Consider the following 21,503-nt stretch of genomic DNA (forward strand, 5'->3'; position numbering starts at 1 on the left):
TATTTAGTACAGTAGGAAGACCAGTAGTTAAGACCACCACCAAAGCATAAATAGCATCAGTATGAAGTCATAGCATGATGAAAACCAAATGAAGCTTTTAACATCTCTATAAAAGCTTTGCAGCTTCAGTTAGTTCAGAATACAACAGCTACTGTAGTAAGAGTTACACCTAAAAGTTTCATTATATTACATCTGCCTTTTCCACAACACTGTGGCTAACAGAATTGTCACACTGATTATAAAATACTACTATTGACCTTTGAATGCTTTAAGTACCTGAGGGAAATTTTGATCCACAGCATCCGCTTCAATCAAATGGTGCAGGTTCATTATTAGTACCTAGATTACAGAAATCTTGAGGTTTTTCCTTTAACGCTTCCCAGCTATGGAATAATATCATTGGAATGCCTTATGATTTATATTTCAGGGCACTCAGACACTTCCAATGTTCACATACAATGACTCGGGACATCAGAGCTCCTGGAGATTCATTTTTACATGCAGCAATTCAATGCACTGTGAGTGAACAGTAATGGTCACGACACACATGATAAAGAACCGATTTGCCTTCATCTAGCATGATATGATGCAGATATACTGCTGGATTTTATATACAAACACCAGACGTCTCTACAGGACGTTTTATTTTAGCTGCAAGAAAACCGATCCGGAAAGCTACTTGCGCCACCCAATGAGAAACGCTGTTACTAGTAGAAGGAACTTCATAGTACATCAACTGGAGATTTGCAGGGATAAAATCAGTGTGTATGAAGGCAGCAATAGTCACAGTCTTTTAATTATCAGTGGAAACCTCTGCCTTTAGATAAATAAACAATTTGTATGGAAAATTTAGATCTTGGGTTTTGACGTGCCTAGAAAGTGCTTTCTAACCTTTCTAATTAAAAAAGTGAATTGAAGTGAAAAACTGAATTATCACGCATTATGAGGAGTCATTAAACTGCTGCACTGAGAGAGAGTTCATAAACCAGCAAACGTTGTAACGTGTCAGACTCAGAAGTGAACGTGATTAGAAAGACCGGACGTCCCGGCAAACAGTTGGAGTGCATTTGTGTTGGTTCATAAAACCAAATGTTTTAAGCATCGGTCTGCCAATTCTCATAAATAACTATTTTAAAAGAAAACTGGCGACTACACTTCATTATATTTCAATCCTTCCTCTAGAGAGAAGGAAAAAATGCTTAATCATGCCCCAGCTATGCGAGGCATATTTACAATCTTTTCTGCCGAACTAAAAGAGCGTCGGTTTCCGTCGTCTCTTGCATGTCACCGCTTTGAAGGACATGTGCAGCACTTTTGCTTTTAATGTGTTTCCCATGTGTCTTTCTGTGCATGGTGAAAAAAAAAAATAAATGCAACCTGAGACGTCGGCATATTTATTAGCTAATCCGTTAGCAAGTTAGCAAGTATTCTGCTGCAAAAAGCCTTTAAGATCTGCATCTAAACAGTCATGTGCTCTGCATACGATAGGTGCGAGACTCTGTTCTCAATGGGCAGCTTCTCATACATGAACCGTTCCAAAGGATCCTGTTGAAACACCAAATCTCTCCTCAATACGAACAGCTGTGTCGTCTCCGTCTCAGCTCCTGATCTCATTTTCAAGGTATGAGTGTGAAGTCAGAGGGCTTGGTGTGGCTTGGTGTTGACTGTTAGACATAATACTAGTCAAACATGAACAATCCCTTGAGGTTTACTTTTGAAATTTTTTTTATTAAGACTCAGCATGGTCTGGAGTAGAAACAATTTTTTTTCGTTTGTTTTTTTAGTTGTTTTTTTTTTGCGACTGCTTTCTAAAAGACATCATTCACATGTACATTTTTTTACAGCCGACCTCACAACATTTTAAGTGTTCAAATCATCCATGTGAAGCTTATGGTCCTTTAGAGGTCTGACTTAGCAATCGTGGCACGACGCCATCGTTCCGGTATCATCGTCCTCTCTGTTTATTCTGCCGTCTCGACTGTTTCCAGATCCGTAATGTCACACTTCCGGCATTTTCTGAGCCTTTTTGTACCCAAATGTGAGATATGGGAAAAAATAGTCCTTATTTATTTGACTCCAACTACAAACGGTGATACTTTGGTCTGATAGCAGTTACACAGCTTGCAAATGAAGCAGCAACACTTTATTTTCCCATTACTCAAAAAATCAGCTCCATCTAAGAATGTGCTTCATTGCCCAAATGGACACAAACAGTCTTGACTCACTCCATGGCCTTCTTTTCCCCCTAAACAGTTATTTTTTCATGTGGCAGTAATACGATACCATAATAGATCATCCTGCTTTCCTTCAGCTACACTACAGTTACATGTCACTGTGTTGTGAAGCAAAGCCAAATGCCAGAGAAGAAACAGGAGAGAGAAACAAAATGCTTATGCAAATGATGATCTTGTCATTTGAGCCATGACCTCATATACATAAAGCTGGACCAGGAGATGCAAAATCCCCACCGTGGAATCTTTTACCGTTAAAGTATTTTGTTTATTTGGTGGTAAAAGCATCTAATTTAGCCAGTAATGGATGATTTGTGATCTGGTAAATAAATAAAGAGCTCCAAATGAGAAATGTAGAAATGACCTGAAATAGCCCGATTTCACAAATGAAGCTACGATAAAAAATAAAAAAAAACATAGAATTATTACATTATTAAACCCTCTAACCTCACCTGAACCTCTAACACCTATAGGAATCAAGGCGATGGATCTGCACCGCAAAACATCATCAGCTAACATCTATCATCTGTCATCGTGTCCCAGGACGATCTACTGCTCAGAAGCACACCACCCCTGAGCACGCTAACGTACTTTTATTAAAATCTCAGCAGAAAAATGAAAAGAGTAAAAAAGTGGAACATTTTTTAACCCAAAAACATAACCAGGAAAATAAACATACCACTACAAGTAGCAGTTCTTTCAAATACTTCCTATATAAAGAGTCACCTTGTTCTTCTCTACAAGCAAGATGAACACGTCTCCAAAGCCCTTGATTAATACAGTGTACGTTCATCAGTCAGTGTACGGGGGCAACTTTTATAAATTCATTCTTAATCATTTTTTTAAAATATACTTTCAGACATTTAGAGGGTTGGGATGTATGCGTTCAGCTGTTTAAATATTATCAGGATAATCTGTCAGTGTCCAGGTTTTCATTTGAAAAACGTTCAAGCATGATATGTTTAATCGATAAATGAAAGCTACTCCTGCTAACTTTATTCAAGTTCGTCTATCGCAAGCTTGTGTTTCAGAAAGCACTTTTAAATTAAAAGCCGGACGCTTCGCTCTCCTCCTCCGACGGCAGGATTCGGTGAGCTCTAGATCATCGGCTGAAAATAGTAAATAAACTAGAAAATGAAGGAGTCGTTTACGCCACGTGCCGAACGTGCTAGCAGGGTTAATAACGTCTGCTGCTGCTGATGAGGTCATGATCTAAAAATACTTTTAGCAAATATAATTAAATTAAATGGTATATGAGAAACAAAATGTTGGATGTGTTTATCAAGGCAACCGTGCAAGTCCCTAGAATCGTGCGCTTTGGCCGTGAAAGACGGCCAAGAAAGTGACATTTTAAGTGCATGAGCTAGTGTTTGGTCCACGTGTGCATATATTCTATTGGCTTGACCGAGTCCAGGAATCTGTTGGTCACTTCTCAGCTGTGGGTGTCTTTGTAAACCAGGAGTTGAAGACAGAAGAAGTAGCTCTTGTGCAGAAGCAGGATGAGCTCTTGACACGGCCTTCCTGCATCCTAATGATGTTGTCGTCGGTTGTGATCTACAGGCTGTCGTACATGTGCAGGGTTCTCTCGAGCTGTTGCACTACGCGCTGGTAGAAGGAGATCTGCTGACGTAAGTAGGCCTGCATCATGTCTTTAAAGTCCACCTCCCTGCGCTGGTGGAAATGGTTCATCTCAGCCTGCAAGGCGAAGCCCACTGTCCTGCAGCGCTTCCGGATACCGTCTGCCTCATCCTGATCCATCTTTCCTTCGTCGCTCATGCGCTGGGACTCTTTTACCTTCGCGAACGCACCTGAAATGTGAAAGGAAAAGAGTCACAGAGTCAAGGAAGGTAACAACGAAGAACTAGAGAATGCTGGGCTATTGTTTCATCTGACAGGGTAGTACATTGGACAAGAAGTAAACAGCCAACCGTGTCTGTGGCGTGCTGAAAAACGCTACAGAAACTATTTCATTATTAAGAGTCGGAATGAGTTTACTCTTAAATCACATTGTCACATCATTTCATTGGCTCTTGTACATGTACTGTACACAATGACAATAAAGTTGAATCTAATCTAATCTGATCTAATTATTTACTCTGAAATCCCAGTGTTGTTGTTGATGTTGTTTACTCTGAAATTACATTGTTGTTGTTGTTGTTATTTACTCTTACAACACGTTGTTGTTGTTGTTACTCTTACATCACATTGTTGTTATTTACTTTTACATCATGTTGTTGTTATTTACTTTTACGTCACATTGTTATTTACTCTTACATCACGTTGTTATTTACGTTTACATCACATTGTTATTTACGTTTACATCACGTTGTTATTTACGTTTACATCACGTTGTTATTTACGTTTACATCACATTGTTATTTACGTTTACATCACGTTGTTGTTACTTACTCTTACATCACGTTGTTGTTCTTTACTCTGACATCACGTTGTTGTTCTTTACTCTGACATCACGTTGTTGTTATTTACTCTGACATCACGTTGTTGTTATTTACTCTTACATCACATTGTTGTTATTTACTTTTACATCACATTATTGTTATTTACTTTTACATCACATTGTTGTTATTTACTCTGACATCACATTGTTGTTATTTACCATTACATCACATTGTTGTTATTTACTCTTACATCACGTTGTTATTTACTTTGACATCACGTTGTTGTTATTTACTCTGACATCACGTTGTTGTTATTTACTCTTACATCACGTTGTTGTTATTTACTCTTACATCACATTGTTGTTATTTACTCTTACATCACGTTGTTGTTATTTACTCTTACATCACGCCTGTGGACACGTCACCCCTCGCTTTCTGTTCACTTTGGCCCTGGTTAATAATTAGAGATATATTATCATAGCCTGAGAATGTAATACAGAATCATATGCTGTGGTGTTAAAGAGCTACAGGCAGAACAGCGCTCATGTCTGAATAAACACACACACGTTCAGCTTTAAAAGCTTCATTAGGTTTGTTTACCAAGTCGGTTTTGTGTCTATGTGACCACTAACGTGCCCTCGTGTCCTCGACATCGTCACAGTTCATTGGCATGTAATTATACCTCTGGCTGTGTAATCATCTATTTATGGCACTTTGGATGATGTGAAGTTCTGCGTTTGTGGACAGGTTTCCCACCCTCCTCCACTGTGATTGGCTGATTGAGATGTTTGTTTCCTCGAACGCACCAATCACAGAAGGAACTTGACTTCCTTTCCGTTCCTTGTGGAGGGAAGATCTAAATAGTAAAAATGTTTGACTTCTTAATTATTAGAGACGAACGTCACCTAAACGTATTCTACATGTTTGTGGGAGAAAATTAAACTATGTAGGGTTAATCTGTAATGTTCGTCCAGTTTATACAGAATCATTGTTTAGGTATTAATCTAAGTTGCCCATTCAAGATTAAATCACATTGAGGGAAAGCTTTGAGAAGTGTCATACGAGCTCTCGGCTTTAATCAAGCTGGAATTAAGCTCAAAATCCCAGGCAGGTTTTAAATGACACCTTACAATTGTGTACAATCTTCTCAGATGAGGTCACAGCAAGAAATGAACAAAAATGGTGACTCAATCCCACAGTGTTAATCAAATCCTAAACCCTATATCTTCATACAGCAAGTACAACTAAAGGTTTAAAAGTATGTGCACACCTGAATAGAACACGTATGTGCTTGTTGATCGTCTCATTCCAGACGCGTTCCACTTCTGCTCTTATAAATAAAAAAAGCTCTAAACTTCAGGGAAAGTGTTCCATAGACGTTGAAGCGTGGTTGTGGGGATTCACGATCATTCGGCTACGAGAGCATTAGCGAGGAGGTCTGAGGTGCAATCATCTTATTTTCAGTAGCTTCATTTTTGTATGCTGTTCTATACAAGCGCATTCTTCCAACTTTGTGGCAAGTTTGGTAAAGAACCTGATGGTCAGGGGTGCACATACTTTTAACCGTATATATATATAAAGACGTATAGTGCTGGGCGAGAAAATTTGATTTGGATTATGATAAAGATTTCCACAGTAACAACTGAGTCAAATTCGAGAAGGTTCTGTGTGTCTCCATCAGCTCTGTAGTTCAGTAGTCAGGGCACAGAACATTATAAGGTCTCTATGTCTCTATCATTCTTTCTCTCTCTCTCTGTCTTTCTCATCATATGCTCAACAAGCCTCTGAGCTCAGGAAAAAAATGGCAGACGAACCAAAATCTCTAAGCCGACCTCTTCTACTAATGTCAGTAGATTGTTATGGTTGTAAACGATTACTGATACGTGCTACCTGTTTATTTCTAACTTTATTTGATGTTCTATATACAGAGTTTAATGATTTGGAAAAAAAAAAACATCCATGAATCAGACCATGACAGAAAATATTCTTCATAATGTACTTTAGACAACATTAAAATGAATGTCGATGATATCAGGGTCGCGTATATCAATTCCTCGAAGCTCCAAACGCAAAAATACGCCATCGTTCAGGCTGAAATGGGACTCTGGGCCTCATTTATCAACCTTTTATCTATTAATCAATGCATTCATGGAGTCACGCTGAACTAAATATTTCCACCAAGTCCATAAATAACTTTTATGTAGAAGGTGAGTGAAGATTTTTGTCCTCGTCTGCCTGAAATCGATCCGTTTTTTTATCTATTGTTCTATTAACGTTCTCCCCGATTCTATTAACCTGGAGTGTAAAGCTTGCTTCAGCTGTGGAAAGGTGCCAACATTTTATTAGTTTTAGGGCATCTATAAAGGACGGCATCGCAGGGCGATTGTGAGACTGTGATAGAAATATTGATGACAAGTTAAGCTCAGTTTTAACAATATATATTCTACAAGTAACAATAGAATAATATTAATACTGTAGAGTAATTAGTGCTAAAAGTTAGAAGAGGTCACTGGATCATGTCATGAGATTATAGCTCTGTTTGTGAGGATTAAATGTGAATCACATTCGGGGTGGCTTAAAGTGTCCAGGGCCGATATTCATAAAGAGTCTAAGACTGACCTCAGGAAGCTCCAAATTAAGCTTAAAAATGTCTAACTTAGCCTAATTAGCTTAGCTTAAAAGTGATTCGGGACCAATCTCAGAGCAACTCTAAGCAAGGACAATACAGCGACTTTTATCTTAGAGAGGAGGCGGGGCTTAACACATTCTTTTAAAGTCTGTGATTGGTTGTCCAAAAAATAAATAAATAAATAAATAAAATAGGTACGCTTTTAAAATCTGGTCTATTATAAGCCTTCATGTTTGTGACATCATATTAGAGATGTGCTAAAATTTTAACACCTGTACATAACTAATATAAATGTGTGTACATATACATACATATATACACACATGTATATACGTATGTATATATCACTCATCTCACTCATTTTCTATCGCTTACCCAAACTTCTCGGGTCACGGGGAGCCTGTGCCTATCTCAGGCGTCATCGGGCATCAAGGCAGGATACACACTGGACGGAGTGCCAACCCATCGCAGGGCACACACACTCTCATTCTACACACACACACACACACACACACACACACACACACACACACACACACACACACACTCTCATTCTACACACACACACACACACACACACACTCTCATTCTACACACACACACACACACACACACACATACATACATATACATATATATATATATATATATATATATATATATATATATATATATATATATATATATATATATATATATATATATATACATACACACATACATATACATATATACACACATACATATACATATATACACACACACACACACATACATACATACACACACACACACATATACATACACAGTCTTATGCAAAAGTTTAGGAACCCCTGACAATTTCCATGATTTTTATTTATAAATATTTGGGGGTTAGGGTTCAACACTCGGATTTTATCGGGTGTCCTCACTTAAACTGCTTGCTTCAGGACCTCCACAATTTTTCTTTTGGACTAAAGTCAGGACATTGACTTGGCCATTCTAAAACATTATCTCTGGTCCTCATTAATCTTTTTTTTTGTTAGACAGACTTGAGTGCTTGAGTTCGTTGTCTTGGTGTATGACTCATTATTTCTTGAGATTCGGTTCATGGACAGATGTCTTGCCATTTTCATTTAGAGATCACTGCAATAATTCTGAATTAATGATGGCAAGTTTTCCTGACCCAGATTCAGCAACAGGGTCCCAAAGCACTACCACCACCATGTTTCACAGACGGTAAAAGGTTCTTATGGTGGAATTCAGTACTTTCGTTCCTCTAAAAATAATGCTTCTAATTTTCAAACAAGGTTTTATTTCGTGCTCATTCCTCCACAGATTATTTTTCCAATAGTCCTCTGGCTTGTCCACATGATCTTCATAGGCAGCAATGTTCTTTTTGGAGAGTAATGGCTTCCTCCTATTGCCAACTCTGCCTCGTACACCAACGTTGTCCAGTGTTCACCTGATGCCAGACTCAAACATTAACCTTTAGTTGCTTAGAAGTTATCCTGTATTCCTTTCTGACCCAACAGAATATTACATGAGTGATCTTTGTTGGTTGACCACTTCTGGGAATGTACCAATGGTCTTAAATTTCCTCCATTTGTACAGAATCTATATGACTACGAGTCCAAACCCGAGAGGATTTTGTACCCTTTTCCAGCCTGATGAGCAACAATGACTTTTTGTGTAAAGTTCTTCAGAAATCAACAATGATCCCCTTCCACAAGCACACGTCATGAACGTCAGACTTTGATCAATCTCACTCACTCACTCATTTTCTACCACTTATCCGAACTACCTCGGGTCACGGGGAGCCTGTGCCTATCTCAGGCGTCATCGGGCATCAAGGCAGGATACACACTGGACGGAGTGCCAACCCACGGCAGGGCACACACACACTCATTCACTCACACACTCACACACTACGGACAATTTTCCGGAGATGACAATCAACCTACCATGCATGTCTTTGGACTGGGGGAGGAAACCGGAGTACCCGGATGAAACCCCCGAGTCACGGGGAGAACATGCAAACTCCACACACAAGGCAGAGGCGGGAATCGAACCCCGACCCTGGAGGTGTGAGGCGAACGGGCTAACCACTAAGCCACCGTGCACCCCGCTTTGATCAATCTCTGTTCTTTAAATAAAATAAAATATTTATATTTATTTATAAAATAGTTTCTCTTGATCTTCACCTTTCGGCCATTTTCTCCTCCTTTAAAGAAACTCTTAAACCTATTAAAAGTCCTCCTCACTACACGTTTTGACCTTATGAGCTCTTTTAAGGGGTTAAGATGCTTCATGCATAACTTTTATCTTTAAGTTGATCTTCTCTTTCATTTGAAAGTGAAATGGCCAAATTTCTAAGAATTTCCTTATACCATCGTCACCAGGAGCGACTCTGTACTGAGAGTTTTCATGAATGCAGGCTCTGATCTTTAGAACTCTTTATGATCACTTTAAATGAACGGACACGACACGTCACGTGTGTAAAAGAAAAACCCTGCGACAGGACATTCTGTATAAAATTAGACAACAAAAGTACCAAATCTGAAAGTACATAAAGGAGCATTTACTATTTGGGTGTGTGCAGGAACAAGGAAATGACACACTGGCTAAATATGCTGCGTGTTTAAATCACCTTCCTTAAAATGACATTCAAAAGCAAAACATAAAAAAAAACAAAAAAAAAACGGAAGAATGGGAAAAACCCAGCGACGGAAACTTACTGAACAAGCAAAAGATTTATTAATACATTAACATGCATTAGAACTGACAAAAAGGTTGAGGTTTAGATCGATATTCCGGACAGTTTAATTATTTCAGTGCTGTAATAAATTCTGTATGAAATCAGCCCAGAAGATTTTGCTGCAATAACATTTCTAGTTATTTCCTCCTGCTCGGATTAGACGAGAGTGGTGTGTTGTTATTTCTACTGAAATCTCGGGGATCGGTCATTTTCGGTAAAAAAAACTGATTTGGATGCTGGTTTACATTTACACTTACATTTACGGCATTTAGCAGACACTCTTATCCAGAGTGACTTACAACTGAGCAACTGAGGGTTAAGGGTATAATCAGATGTGGCTCCTGCTTGATTGGAATGAAGACCTGCAGCCACGTCGATCCTCTGAGGATTTGATTAGACACCCCTGCATTAGACTACAGATAAAACCTGCTGTCAGATAGCGAGACAAATGAGCACATGACCTGGACAAAGAGCATCTGTAATGCCACGGACTCTGAATATCAGATGAGCGATGGATGTGTTGAAGCCAGAATAAATGTGTACTTCTTTCTCCTTCCCTTAAAAACATCTTTTTTTCGCCGACTATTTCAAATGAGCCGGAGATCAGATGAGAAAGAATAACTGAATATGGATGAAAGCCTGTATCTCTGCTCTGATGAAAAGCCTTCAGCTAAATCATTTCCATAAATGTAGGACGCCGGATAAATCGCAGCTGAGGTTCTGCTACGGTTTCCGACCTGGTTGATTTGAGAGTTAGAACTGCTGGACTGCAGAACGTTTATGCTTCATGCGCTAATATTTATTGAGGTACTCGGTTCGATCCACCGAAACCCACCGCTGGGTCCGTTTCCGGCCCAGGAGCTAATGCAAGACGACGATGACGTGCCTCGTTGCTGCCTCTGCATTCTATAATCTCTACCATGTTAGAGAAGCTGTAAAAGTCTAAATTAAGTCTTGTTGTTTAAGGTTAAATAACGACAGAATAAATGTGGCAGCGGTGCCAAGCACAGCAGTGTACTGGTCTCACGCACCCCCACCCTGATAGCACAAGTCACAGCGTTCCCTCCCAGCTGGACCTTATTGTTCTGTAATCTTAATGACGAAATGGCACGATGCGAGCTCGGAGCCAATATGAGCCAAGCCCACAAAGCAAACTTCACAATTCAGTCTTATAAAGCACAATCCTCGAACATGATCTGTGCTGTAAACGTTTTCTACAAGAATGTAGCATGGCGAGTAAAACACCTTTCAACGCTGATTACATCACACATATGGTAAAGCTAAAGTTCAGGAATTCCACTCACTACATTTCCACATGTCCTGAGTTCAGGTCTGGTGGGTTAGTAGAGAACGGGCTGAGCTACAATTCAGCTTTCTACACGGCAACCGATTTTTTGTGGTCTCGACGAGGCAGCTGAAAAAGCTCGAGCTCTGTAAACTCGCTTCAGCTATTCCAGAGTGTTACTGAACACCAACTCGTTTTCCTATTATGCTTAGAGGTTGTATTTTAAAACATCAAACCATGGAACCTACAGATGAAACGATCTGTATTGCGTAACAGTCTTCTGGATTTTCTTCGGTAGTAAAGGCTATGAGTTTACGATTTGAGACATAGCACACGACACCGATCAGGACGTTTTTAAAGAGCTGGTCAGGATGTCGCTAAATCACTTGGAAAGCAGATAAACGGCAACGTTTAGACACTGACGCGGCATTCGTTGGCAGTTTTGAATGTTGCAGATGTACAGAAAGTAAAACCCAACATCAAAAATAAACCGAGCATTGAATGAAAAAATGTTAAATCCTTAAACAATGAAACCTTCTGCTGCAAGGTTCTAAAGCATCAGGGGACAAAAAGTTAGTAAATGAATCGAGTTTAAAGCAAAACTGAAAGTGCGGTTGAAGGTGATTCACCCCTTAAGTGTTCATTCCAAACAGTTGCAGGACGGACATTATTTACATTTAGGTTATTTACTGACCAGAGTCTTCCAAATGAGGAGAGGTTCACTTCTGAGTCTGGTTCCTCTCAAGGGTTTTGCCTCATATCATCTCAGGGAATTTTTCCTCGCCACCGTCGCCTCTGGCTTGCTCATCGGGGATAGATGTTCGAGATATATAGTAACTAGATGTTTCTATACGTCTGTATAGCTGCTTTGAGACAACGTGGCTTCCCTAAAGCAGAATGTAAAGTCCTGCCTGACTGCGTGAACGTGACACGTAGCCTCGTTGATCTACCAGAGGACGAGATGCTGACGTGAAGGAAAGCAGCTAAAACAAGTTCAGACCGATTTACAGCAGAATGAATCTGTACATCAGACATCTGGGGATATTTATTTCTCTCTTCTGGAAAGACAGATCTTTCAAAATCAGCAGATGATTTGAAGAACGTTCCCGGAAAACTTATACCATCGTCGACTCGCAACGTGCTGAATGCTTAGCCGAAGTGTCATCAGAAAGTTGGCGCACATGACATCGGCGTCTTAGAAAGCGGACACGTGAGCTTGACAAGAGAGATCAGATTAAGTCGCCATGTCACGGGAGAACCGTAGCCTACACTGGGGCTGCGGTACCTCAATGATTTAAGGCTCTGGGTTTCTGATCAGAAGGTCAGGGGTTCAAGCTGCAGTTACCATCTATGGGCCCCTGAGTAGGGCCCTTAACCCTCTCTGCTTCAGTGTGCTATCTATCGACCGGCCCTAAACCTCCGAACGAGTTCAGATATGTGAAGAAAGCGAATTTCACTGTATTTTGATGTATACGTGACAAATAAAAACCTGCAGCATTTATACAGTTTAGCAGACAAACGAATGTTACTCTTCTACTATGTTACTATTTATTTCATTATTTATTTATTTTTTTTAAAAACCCCTGCGTATCCTGCACACTTCTCCTTGTGTGTTCATAAATGATGGCAGAAGAAGCTGGTAATAAAATCTGTAGCTGTAACATGTGCCAGCGAACAGACAGAGGAAATGCTATGAAGTGGATAACGTCTGTCATCAATGTGGCTCCGAGTTTATTTGTTGTTCAGAGAGATGCCTGTTTTATATTTGCTCAAGCAGAGAGGTTATTGGATCTCTGACGAAGTGCAGTTAGCTTTGTGTGCGTGTGTGTGTGTGTGTGTGTGTGTTTGTGTGTGTGACAGCCTTTTTATTCTAAGTACTGTACAGTTTCAAAAAAATATAAATCCCACTAAGGGACTGTCCACAAACTACTGACATTTTAGCCTCCGGGTTTTCTGGACAGAACTTAAAGCCACGTGTGGTGCTCATGTTTGTGTAAAAAGCGTGCCTTAATTGTATTTGATGAACTGGTTTTCACGTTCACGACAGTTTGGTGACGTTGATGACGGCGAGACAACCTGGCTGCATGTGGTCAGTCAGTCCTAATTAGCAGCAAGGGAATAGGGTGTGGAATATATATACCACACTGCAGTTTTACTCTGTGTGTGTGTGTGTGTGTGTGTGTGTGTGTGTGTGTGTGTATGAGTGAGTGATTGATAGATAAATAAATAGATAGCCCCACCCACCCTATCTATCCCCCCGCCTACCACATCTCCTTATCCCGGTGTCCTTGTTACTGAATATGACGTTGCACCTATTTATTAATATTTCCCCACTACACTTTTTTCACTTCATGTTGTGTTCTGCCTCTAATTAGCGACAAAGTGATGGGAAGAGAGTGAGAGAGACAAGAGAGAGAGGTAGAATATGTGAGAGAGAGACGGCACAAAGGAAAGGGAGAAAGCGAGAGAGGGAATGAGAGAGAGAAGGGGAAGTGTGTGTGTTTGTGCGTGAGAGAGGGACTGAGAGTGAGAGGGAAAGAGAGAGAGAGAGGCGCAGAGAGAGAGAGAGAGAGAGAGAGAGGGAAAGAGGGAATGAAAGAGTGAGGAAACGGGGGGCAGATAGAGTAGGAGAGTAAGAGAGAGGGTAATTAGAGACAAAGTGAGAGAAATGAGTGAGAGAGAAAAAGAGTGAGAAAGAGAATGTGAAAGAGAGAAGGGGGAATGTGTGTGTGTGTGTGTGTGTGTGTGAGTGAGAGAGAGTGAGAGAGAGAGAGAGAGAGAGAGAGAGAGAGAGAGAGAGAGAGAGAGAGAGAGAGAGAGAGAGAGAGAAATATGTGCATTCCTTTTGACTTGGCATCGGGGTTGATGATGCCATCAGGGTGCTTAAGTTAACTCGTTTAAACGTGATCTTTCTTTGCTGTTTCTTTAGATTAATAGCTGAATACAGGAATCTAACAGGCCCAAAGACTGCACCATCACCTCCGACTTGCTGATTACGGAAAGGTGTAAAATGTTTATCATGTGTGTCCTATAATAAATACTTCAAATAAATCCTACTTGAGCTGAACTGGATGACTGCGACATGCTGCACATCAGGGCAGATGTGAGCCACACTCAGTTGTCCCACAGTGTTTAATGTGTCTAACAGACCAGCTGCACACTGCAGAGGAAACACTGAGAGGAATGTCAGGCTCTTTAGTGAGTGCTGGAAAAAAAAAAAGAAAAAAAAAAAAACAGGCCAAGCCTTCACGCAGATTTATCTGTGAGCAAATACCGCCATGCAGACTGAGGGTTTGTGAAGAGCAGGACCGAGGCCGAGAACTCTCCGGCGTATCCAACAGAACTGCGTGACACGCTGTTTGTTTAGCTTTACAGCAGTACGAGGTGCTGATATAGCAAGAGCCTGAAAGCTTCATGGAAAGTAAGATCTGTTACGAGCATGAATGTGGCCAGTCAAGAGCTCTTATAAGCCTAAAATATACACAAAGGGGTTTGAATGCGGTGTTCTGATTTTTTACAGCAGTAATTTAAGCCTTGAGGTTCACGATCCAGCAGGATTTCTCATCCAGGTTAAGAAAACTGAGGGAAAAGTAAAAGTAAAGGACCTTCGACTTTTCCTTCGAGGTGGAACGATAGAGAGAAGTGTTCTCAAATCTGGTCTCCACACCGGCACGCAATTATGCAGGATCAGGAAGTGAAGAACACTGGAGAGGTGGAGGAGAAGTTAAGCGTGTGCTCTGGTGATTGTACACATAAAGATGTGTGTGGTGACAGAAAACCCGAGTTGTTACCAGGTTTGTTCAGCTCACACACACACACACACACACACACACACACACACACACACACAACTCGCACACAAGAGGAAGTACATGCACGATCCACACACACAGACACAGAGGCACACACAGACACACACACATAGATATACATAGACACACAGAAATACACACAGTCACACTATGGGTTCTGTCTGGTGATCAAAAAAAAGAGTCCGGTTAGGTCTCACTTTTCAGGAGCGTCTTGCTCGCTCTCCCAAGCACAGATGGTAAGTTAGTTTGCTGGTCTCTCTGTCCCATCCCCTCCCTGTGTTCTCAACCTTTCTTTTCCTAGGCCTCTGTGTGTGTGTGTGTGTGTGTGTGTGTGTGTGTGTGTGTGTGTGTGTGTGTGTGTGTGTGTGTGTGTGTGCCTGTGTGTGCCTGTGTGTCTGTGTATGTGTCTGTGCGTGTGTCTGTGCGTGTGTCTGTGCGTGTGTCTGTGCGTGTGTCTGTGCGTGTGTCTGTGCGTGTGTGTTTGTGTGTGTCTGCGTGTGTGTGCATGTGTGTGCATGTGTGCCTGTGTGTCTGTGTGCTTGTGTGCCTGCATGTGTACATGCCTGTGTGTGTCTGTGTGTGTGTGTGTGTGTGCCTGTGTGCCTCTGTGTATGTGTCTGTGTGTGTGTGTCTGTGTGTGTGTCTGTGTGTGTGTGTCTGTGTGTGTCTGCGTGTGCGTTCATGTGTGTCTGCATGCCTGTGCGTGTCTGTGTGTGTGTGTGCGTGTCTGTGTGTGTGTGTGTGTGTGTGTGTGTGTGTGCCTGTGTGTGTGTGTGTGTCTGTGTGCCTGTGTGTGCGTGCCTGTGTGTGTGTGTGTGTGTGTGCGTGCCTGTGTGTGTGTCTGTGTCTGTGTGCCTGTGTGTGTGTGTGTGCGTGCGTGCCTGTGTGTGTATGTGTGTGTGTGTGTCTGGTCCACATCAAAGCCACAGCTCTCTTCCTCGATACTAAAAAACCAAAGCAAATCATATTAACTCACTGAAGTCTTGAAAGCAAGAGTAGAAAAGATGGTGTGCAGACTACAGCAGACTAATCAGAGCTTCACTCGAACTCCAAAGACGGAAAAAAAAAAAATAAATTAGAACAGAGCTTAGTAGTCAGGTTAAATCTATTTGGGATGGCGGGGGTGGGGGTGGGGTGGGGTTTAAATGGACAGATTTCAGTTATTTGTTTTTCTTTTTTACTCGCCGAGCCCATATTTCCACCCATGTACACAAAGCTCCGACCCCAAATCCTCACCTAGAGCTGGCATGCTCATAAGAGTTACTATTAGCCATGGTTAGAGCCAAGAAATCTCTGTTCATAAAGAGTTATGACGATGTGAAGGAGCGATGGGAGCGTGTCTATGACAAAATGACAAGTGGACAATCCAAATATGAGCAAATGCTGCACTCCAAGGTTGCCAAAAAGACGGACAGACTGCCGCTAAGCTACCTGCCCAACCAGACCATCAGAAGGTCTGGATTCCAGAGCAGCTTTTATGGGCCAAGGTTGAAGTGTTTCTAAGTTTGTGTGATGTATACATGAGAGGTTCAGACAACGGGTCGAGGCTGAGACCAAGCTATCACTGCTGTTTGTTGTAGCTGTGCTGCAATTTCAGTCCAATATGTTGCATTACAGAAACAACAGACAGTCAGGCCTGTAGGTGTAACACTGTATGCTCTGACTTCACATCAAATGTCCAGAGATGGAAAATGACATCAGCTTGTAAATGACTTTTCTTACAAGGCGATTTAAACACAACATTCCAGACCAGAAGGCAGGTTTCCAAACTGTGATTTAATGCTAAGTAACAGACATGTATTATTATTATATAATTACTCCTATAGTGACTAAGTCAACTTGACAACATAACAAAGCTCATGAGCAACATCCACGGGCATGTCCTGTGACAGTGATGCAACAAAAAAAAAAAACATCATAAATTTTCACATTACAAATATATGGAACGACTCGATGCAGAGGTGACTAACTGCACTGAAGACTGTTTCAAAGACACACAGCTTCCACATGGCAACCGGCATACCCATGGACCGCCTACTGGCGACTTCAAAATACGACGAATGGCGAATGTTAAAATTTCGTAATAATAGATATGGACAATAGCCATGTGTTGATTAGAAGAAGTAAATTGTTATACATGAAAAATGGAAACCTGACATTGAGCACTCTGTATACGATTTCCCCTTGAGTAGGCACACTGCACTATCTGCATCCGATTGCACACATCCTTATATTAATCGACAATACTACTGCTCTGCCACAAAACATATATTTTTAATATTCCTATATATTTTTTCCTTTTGTTTGTATACATATTTCTTATTCTATTTTGATTAGAACTATTTTTATTCTATTTTTTTATTCTCCATTTTATGACCCGGCCAGTTATAATCAGAATATATATAATTTTTGTTTTCTTTAAATTATGCATATATTTCCCTTCAATTATTAAGCTTGCTTCACTCATTAGTCTTCATTGCTCACTCACTACATTGTCAGAGTGTTTTCATCCGAGTTAAACGGATGCTCAGGTTTCTGAGCTCCAGCACCAGACACTATAGATGCAGCAGGGGATCAGGGCTATTGTCTCCATGCCGCCTTGAACAGAAACTTAACACCAGCAGGTGGATTTCTTAGGTTTAGCTTAGCAAGGCTGGTCCCTAAGCAACCGAAAAAAAATGCGCAGCTTGCTGTTGGATGGTGACGATGTTGCTGAAATGAGGCGGCGATCAGTGTAGTATGGAGACAATCCAATCAAAGTCAACAGTGCGGAAAGAAATAATAGTCGAACCTGGATACGATGATGTGAAAGCGAGTTGTAAACTGTATCGTGAACGTTTCTGTTTTGTGTTGTACAGTCCACCTCATTCTTCCCCTGCTCTATTTGTTTTTTTCCCCAATCGATCCCATATGTGACCCATGCCGCACCCTCTGGGCTTTGCGCTGGGATTCCAGTAATTCACCTACAGCGGAACCTGTCTATTTAAAAGATGGTAAACGGGTAAGAAGCACCTGATAACGATTTAGATGCAATTTTTTTTTTCCCCATCAGTTACAGTGGGATGATCACAGGGTTCATACAGCCTGCTTTGTGCCACATGAGACACCAGATATTTGGTGCTTCTCACGGTAGCCACGGTGCTCAGAATTCCGACCTTTGTAGGACCGGATAAGAATTTCCTTAGGCAGCATTCCCGTCTTTTTCTACGCTCCTGAGAGCGATTAAGTGCTACTGGAAGCACATGTGAAAGTAGGGCAAAGGGTTATCGAAGTAAACTTCCTGTATAAGAATCAAACAGCATAATTCTACTCACGTATGTGATTAAAGATTTCAGATTAGAATTTAGATCCAAATTTAGATCAAAAATGACAAATATTTATTCAATCATCAGTGGAATGGAATCAACCCCCTTAAATGTGTGGGTTTTCTTTAAACAAGCTTAGTATTATTAAAGAGCAAAAAAACAACAACATATGTACCATATGTAACCCCTCTGAGTCTCTATAGCGTTCCCTCAGACCTCACTATGTAGAACTGCTCAAAGTGCATGACTGCTGCTTGTTAAATGTTTGCTGTGCAAGCACTAACTTGCCGAAGATCTGGCAAACGCTGTGCGCTTTTTTCTTTCTTTTTTTTTTTTTACATTTTACAGTATCTTGCAGAAGGTGGGGGAGAACAGCTGTTATGTATGAGAGACTGATAAGTGAAGCTCGAGACACTCCAGAACTGAAACTGCCTCAAAAACAAACAGTCGATGATTTAAAAGGTTTAAACCTCAAGACGTTTGGAGAAGTTCTCAAACATTAGTTATTGCTTTTGTAATGCAGAAGTGTGAATTAAAGAGATTTGACCCCACTGCTCGCATATCTCAAGATATCATTTTAGAGTTCTGGATTTGTCTCCAAACCCTACGTTCTCCTGTTCTCGGTTGACACAACACAGCCTCCCTGGTCTTGAAAATGAAAATGGGTGTTAAAACAAGAACATAAAGCAAAAACTCAATTAGCTGCATTAAACCCCAAATGATCTGAATTATAATTTTGTTCTTGCACATTACAGCATGACACAACAAACCCATAACAAATAAGCTTCACATTACCTTTCTGTAAATGAATGATATCTGGAAAGTTGGACAGCAAGCCCTGGTACAGCGAGAGCTTATCCAGCATGTGGAACAGGTCATATTTGGGCTGCTCTGCAAACATCTCCCCGATGTTCTCGTACGTCCGACCAGTGTGTGAGATGGCGTTGTTCAGGGCATCGCAGCTGTTCGGAGGGTCCAGCATGAACGACTGGCTGATGGACTGGAACGCATTACCCAGACGCTGAAACTCCTTTCGAAAGCCTCCGATATGCTTGCGAACAAGTTCAGACGCAACGTGCGTCAGCTGCATGACGCTGTCGTCCATTTTCTTGGCGAAGGCCTTGAAGGTATCGATGCGCTCCTCGACGTCTTGCAGGTCTTGATGCTCTTTAGGGATGTGGAGAGTGAGCATAAAGTGAGCTCCGACCAACTCGTCCTTCTCAGCGCGACGCTTTCCCAGTTTCCACTGCTTGTCATCCACACACATGAGGAAGTGTTCGAAGCCCTCGTACTGGGACAGAACCGGGTGACTGGTCATGTGATCCATCCACAGGATGAGCCGCCGCTTTCTTTTTTCAATGAAGTCTTCCTCAAAGCGACCAGTGGCTTGTTTCTCAGGGAGGTGGGGTACAGAAATGACAGTAAATTTGTGCAACAGGCGATTGTACAGCCAGTCAAAGTGCTTATAGCGCCGATACACGGGCCTGCCAGTGTGGCTGGGGGTGACTCTGTAGGAAATGTAAGTCTTAATGCCCTTGAACTTGGTCTGTTTAGTGGGATCTTCAATGGAGCAGCTGAAAGGCTGAGGGCTCTCCTTCCAATGAGGCCCAAGTGGGCCCATCTCGATGCCGTATGACTCAGCTATCTTTGCCATCATAGGCACATCACCGAGCACAAACGCTTCGACACCGGAGCGCACAAAACTGGAAAAGCGATTGAGGTTGCGCCCTACCATGCTGCCTTTCCTGGAACTGGAGATGCTGTCCTGACGCTCCATGTGTGGCCTGGAACGGTATTGCACGTTAGGGTTGGGGTACTGGCTCTGCTGTGCGTGACCATTGGCACCCACCGCCCGACGAGGGTCTTCATCCTCGACCACCGTGGAGTTGTCATCCCAGTCGTCCCAGTCGTCGTAGTCGTCATCGTAATAAGTGGTGTTGGTACTCGGGGTGAAGAAGGCCTCTTTGCCGGGGGAGCCTGCAGGGCTTAGAGAGTAGTCAGTCAGGTTCGAGTTGGAACGTGGCCGAATTATCTCTACGTACGAGGCAGGGAAGAGGCCTTTCTCCCCACGGCTGTTTTCACCCTGTATCCAACCGTCTACAGAGTTCTCGTCAAAAATCACCAGCTCTTCATTTTCCTGTATGCTGATCTCCTCTTTGTTTTCACTCTGGAAAGTGTAAAGTGCTATAGCTTTCAGTGACATCGTAACCTCTCTCGTGGTGCCAGAAAGCGAAGACAAAGTTGGAACAAATCCCTTTTTCGCCTGCGTGTGTTGAGGATTCAGCTCATCTCCCATGCACTTAGCCAGCACTTCTGCACAAACACAAGCTACACGTTTTTACACAAAGTTTCATCTCATCACTGCTAGCAGACTAAAACAGCAAAACAAAAGAAACTAAACTGTACAATGTAGTTATCCAGAGCACAAGATCAAGATCAAGATCAAAACCCAAACATTGGTTACTACGTGATCTACTTATCATCCAATAGGAATCCAAGAAAAAAGTTTTACGCGGAATAAACTAACAAACAAACAAAAACAAAACAAACAAACAAAACAAAACAAAAACTATTCACTCCAGTGATGCAACGCTACATGTCTACACTCGGTCTACAAAATCGTAGTATAGATGGTAAAACAGGCAATAAAAACGTTTGTAATGATAAATTTCTTGCTCTGAACGGTCTGAGAAAACTCTTCGAGGTCATTTAAAAAAACAAACAAAAGTCGGTATTGTCTGTTTTGGTCCAGAAGGTAAATGTAAACACCGGCTAACTCACAAAGTAGTGCGGTGTTGTAGAAACCTGACGTCTGAGCCGCCCGGTCATGTTGCACAAGAAGATATCAAAACATTGTCTTAACACACAAAAAAACACAACAGTAGGAGAGACGCTGGTGATGAAGATGATGGTGGTGGTGGTGAGGATGATGATGATGACGGTGGACGCGTCCTAGTCCATTCTGCATTCCTCATTCCGTCACAATAACAACCCAAACTGACGCGATATTGTAGGACACAAAGCACGGTCAAGTTTTCACGTTTGGTTAAAAAAAATATATATATATATATATATATATATATATATATAGTGCTATATATATAA

At 41.4% G+C, this 21,503-nt stretch overlaps 1 protein-coding gene across 3 annotated transcripts; it reads right to left on the minus strand.

Annotated features, from left to right (window-relative positions):
* Positions 1-1,707: 1,707 nt before the first annotated feature.
* On the minus strand, positions 1,708-21,448 carry snx33 (sorting nexin 33). Of its 3 annotated transcripts, none has more exons than XM_027173064.2 (3): positions 21,180-21,448; positions 19,194-20,711; positions 1,708-4,039 (listed from the first exon to the last, which is right to left on the minus strand). In XM_027173064.2, the coding sequence occupies exons 2-3, from the start codon at positions 20,692-20,694 to the stop codon at positions 3,786-3,788; spliced, it is 1,755 nt and encodes a 584-aa protein (XP_027028865.1). In that variant the 5' UTR covers positions 20,695-20,711; positions 21,180-21,448; the 3' UTR covers positions 1,708-3,785. The 3 variants fall into 3 exon arrangements, with proteins under 3 accessions (XP_027028865.1, XP_047675330.1, XP_027028866.1); XM_027173065.2 differs by lacking the exon at positions 1,708-4,039 and adding an exon at positions 15,945-19,046; XM_047819374.1 differs by having other exon boundaries at positions 19,194-21,448.
* Between the last annotated feature and the right edge of the window lie 55 nt (positions 21,449-21,503).

The sequence above is a fragment of the Tachysurus fulvidraco genome, chromosome 10 (assembly GCF_022655615.1).
Source record: "Tachysurus fulvidraco isolate hzauxx_2018 chromosome 10, HZAU_PFXX_2.0, whole genome shotgun sequence".
In the NCBI taxonomy this organism is placed as follows: Eukaryota; Metazoa; Chordata; class Actinopteri; order Siluriformes; family Bagridae; genus Tachysurus; species Tachysurus fulvidraco.

What these genes read in the sequence shown, in the direction of transcription:
- snx33 (XM_027173064.2), bottom strand. Translation starts at nt 20,694, where the DNA reads ATGGGAGATGAGCTGAATCCTCAACACACGCAGGCGAAAAAGGGATTT. An exon ending in TATCATTCATTTACAGAAAG is followed by an intron (nt 4,040 to 19,193) that starts GTAATGTGAAGC and finishes TTCACATTTCAG; the next exon opens with GTGCGTTCGCGAAGGTAAAA.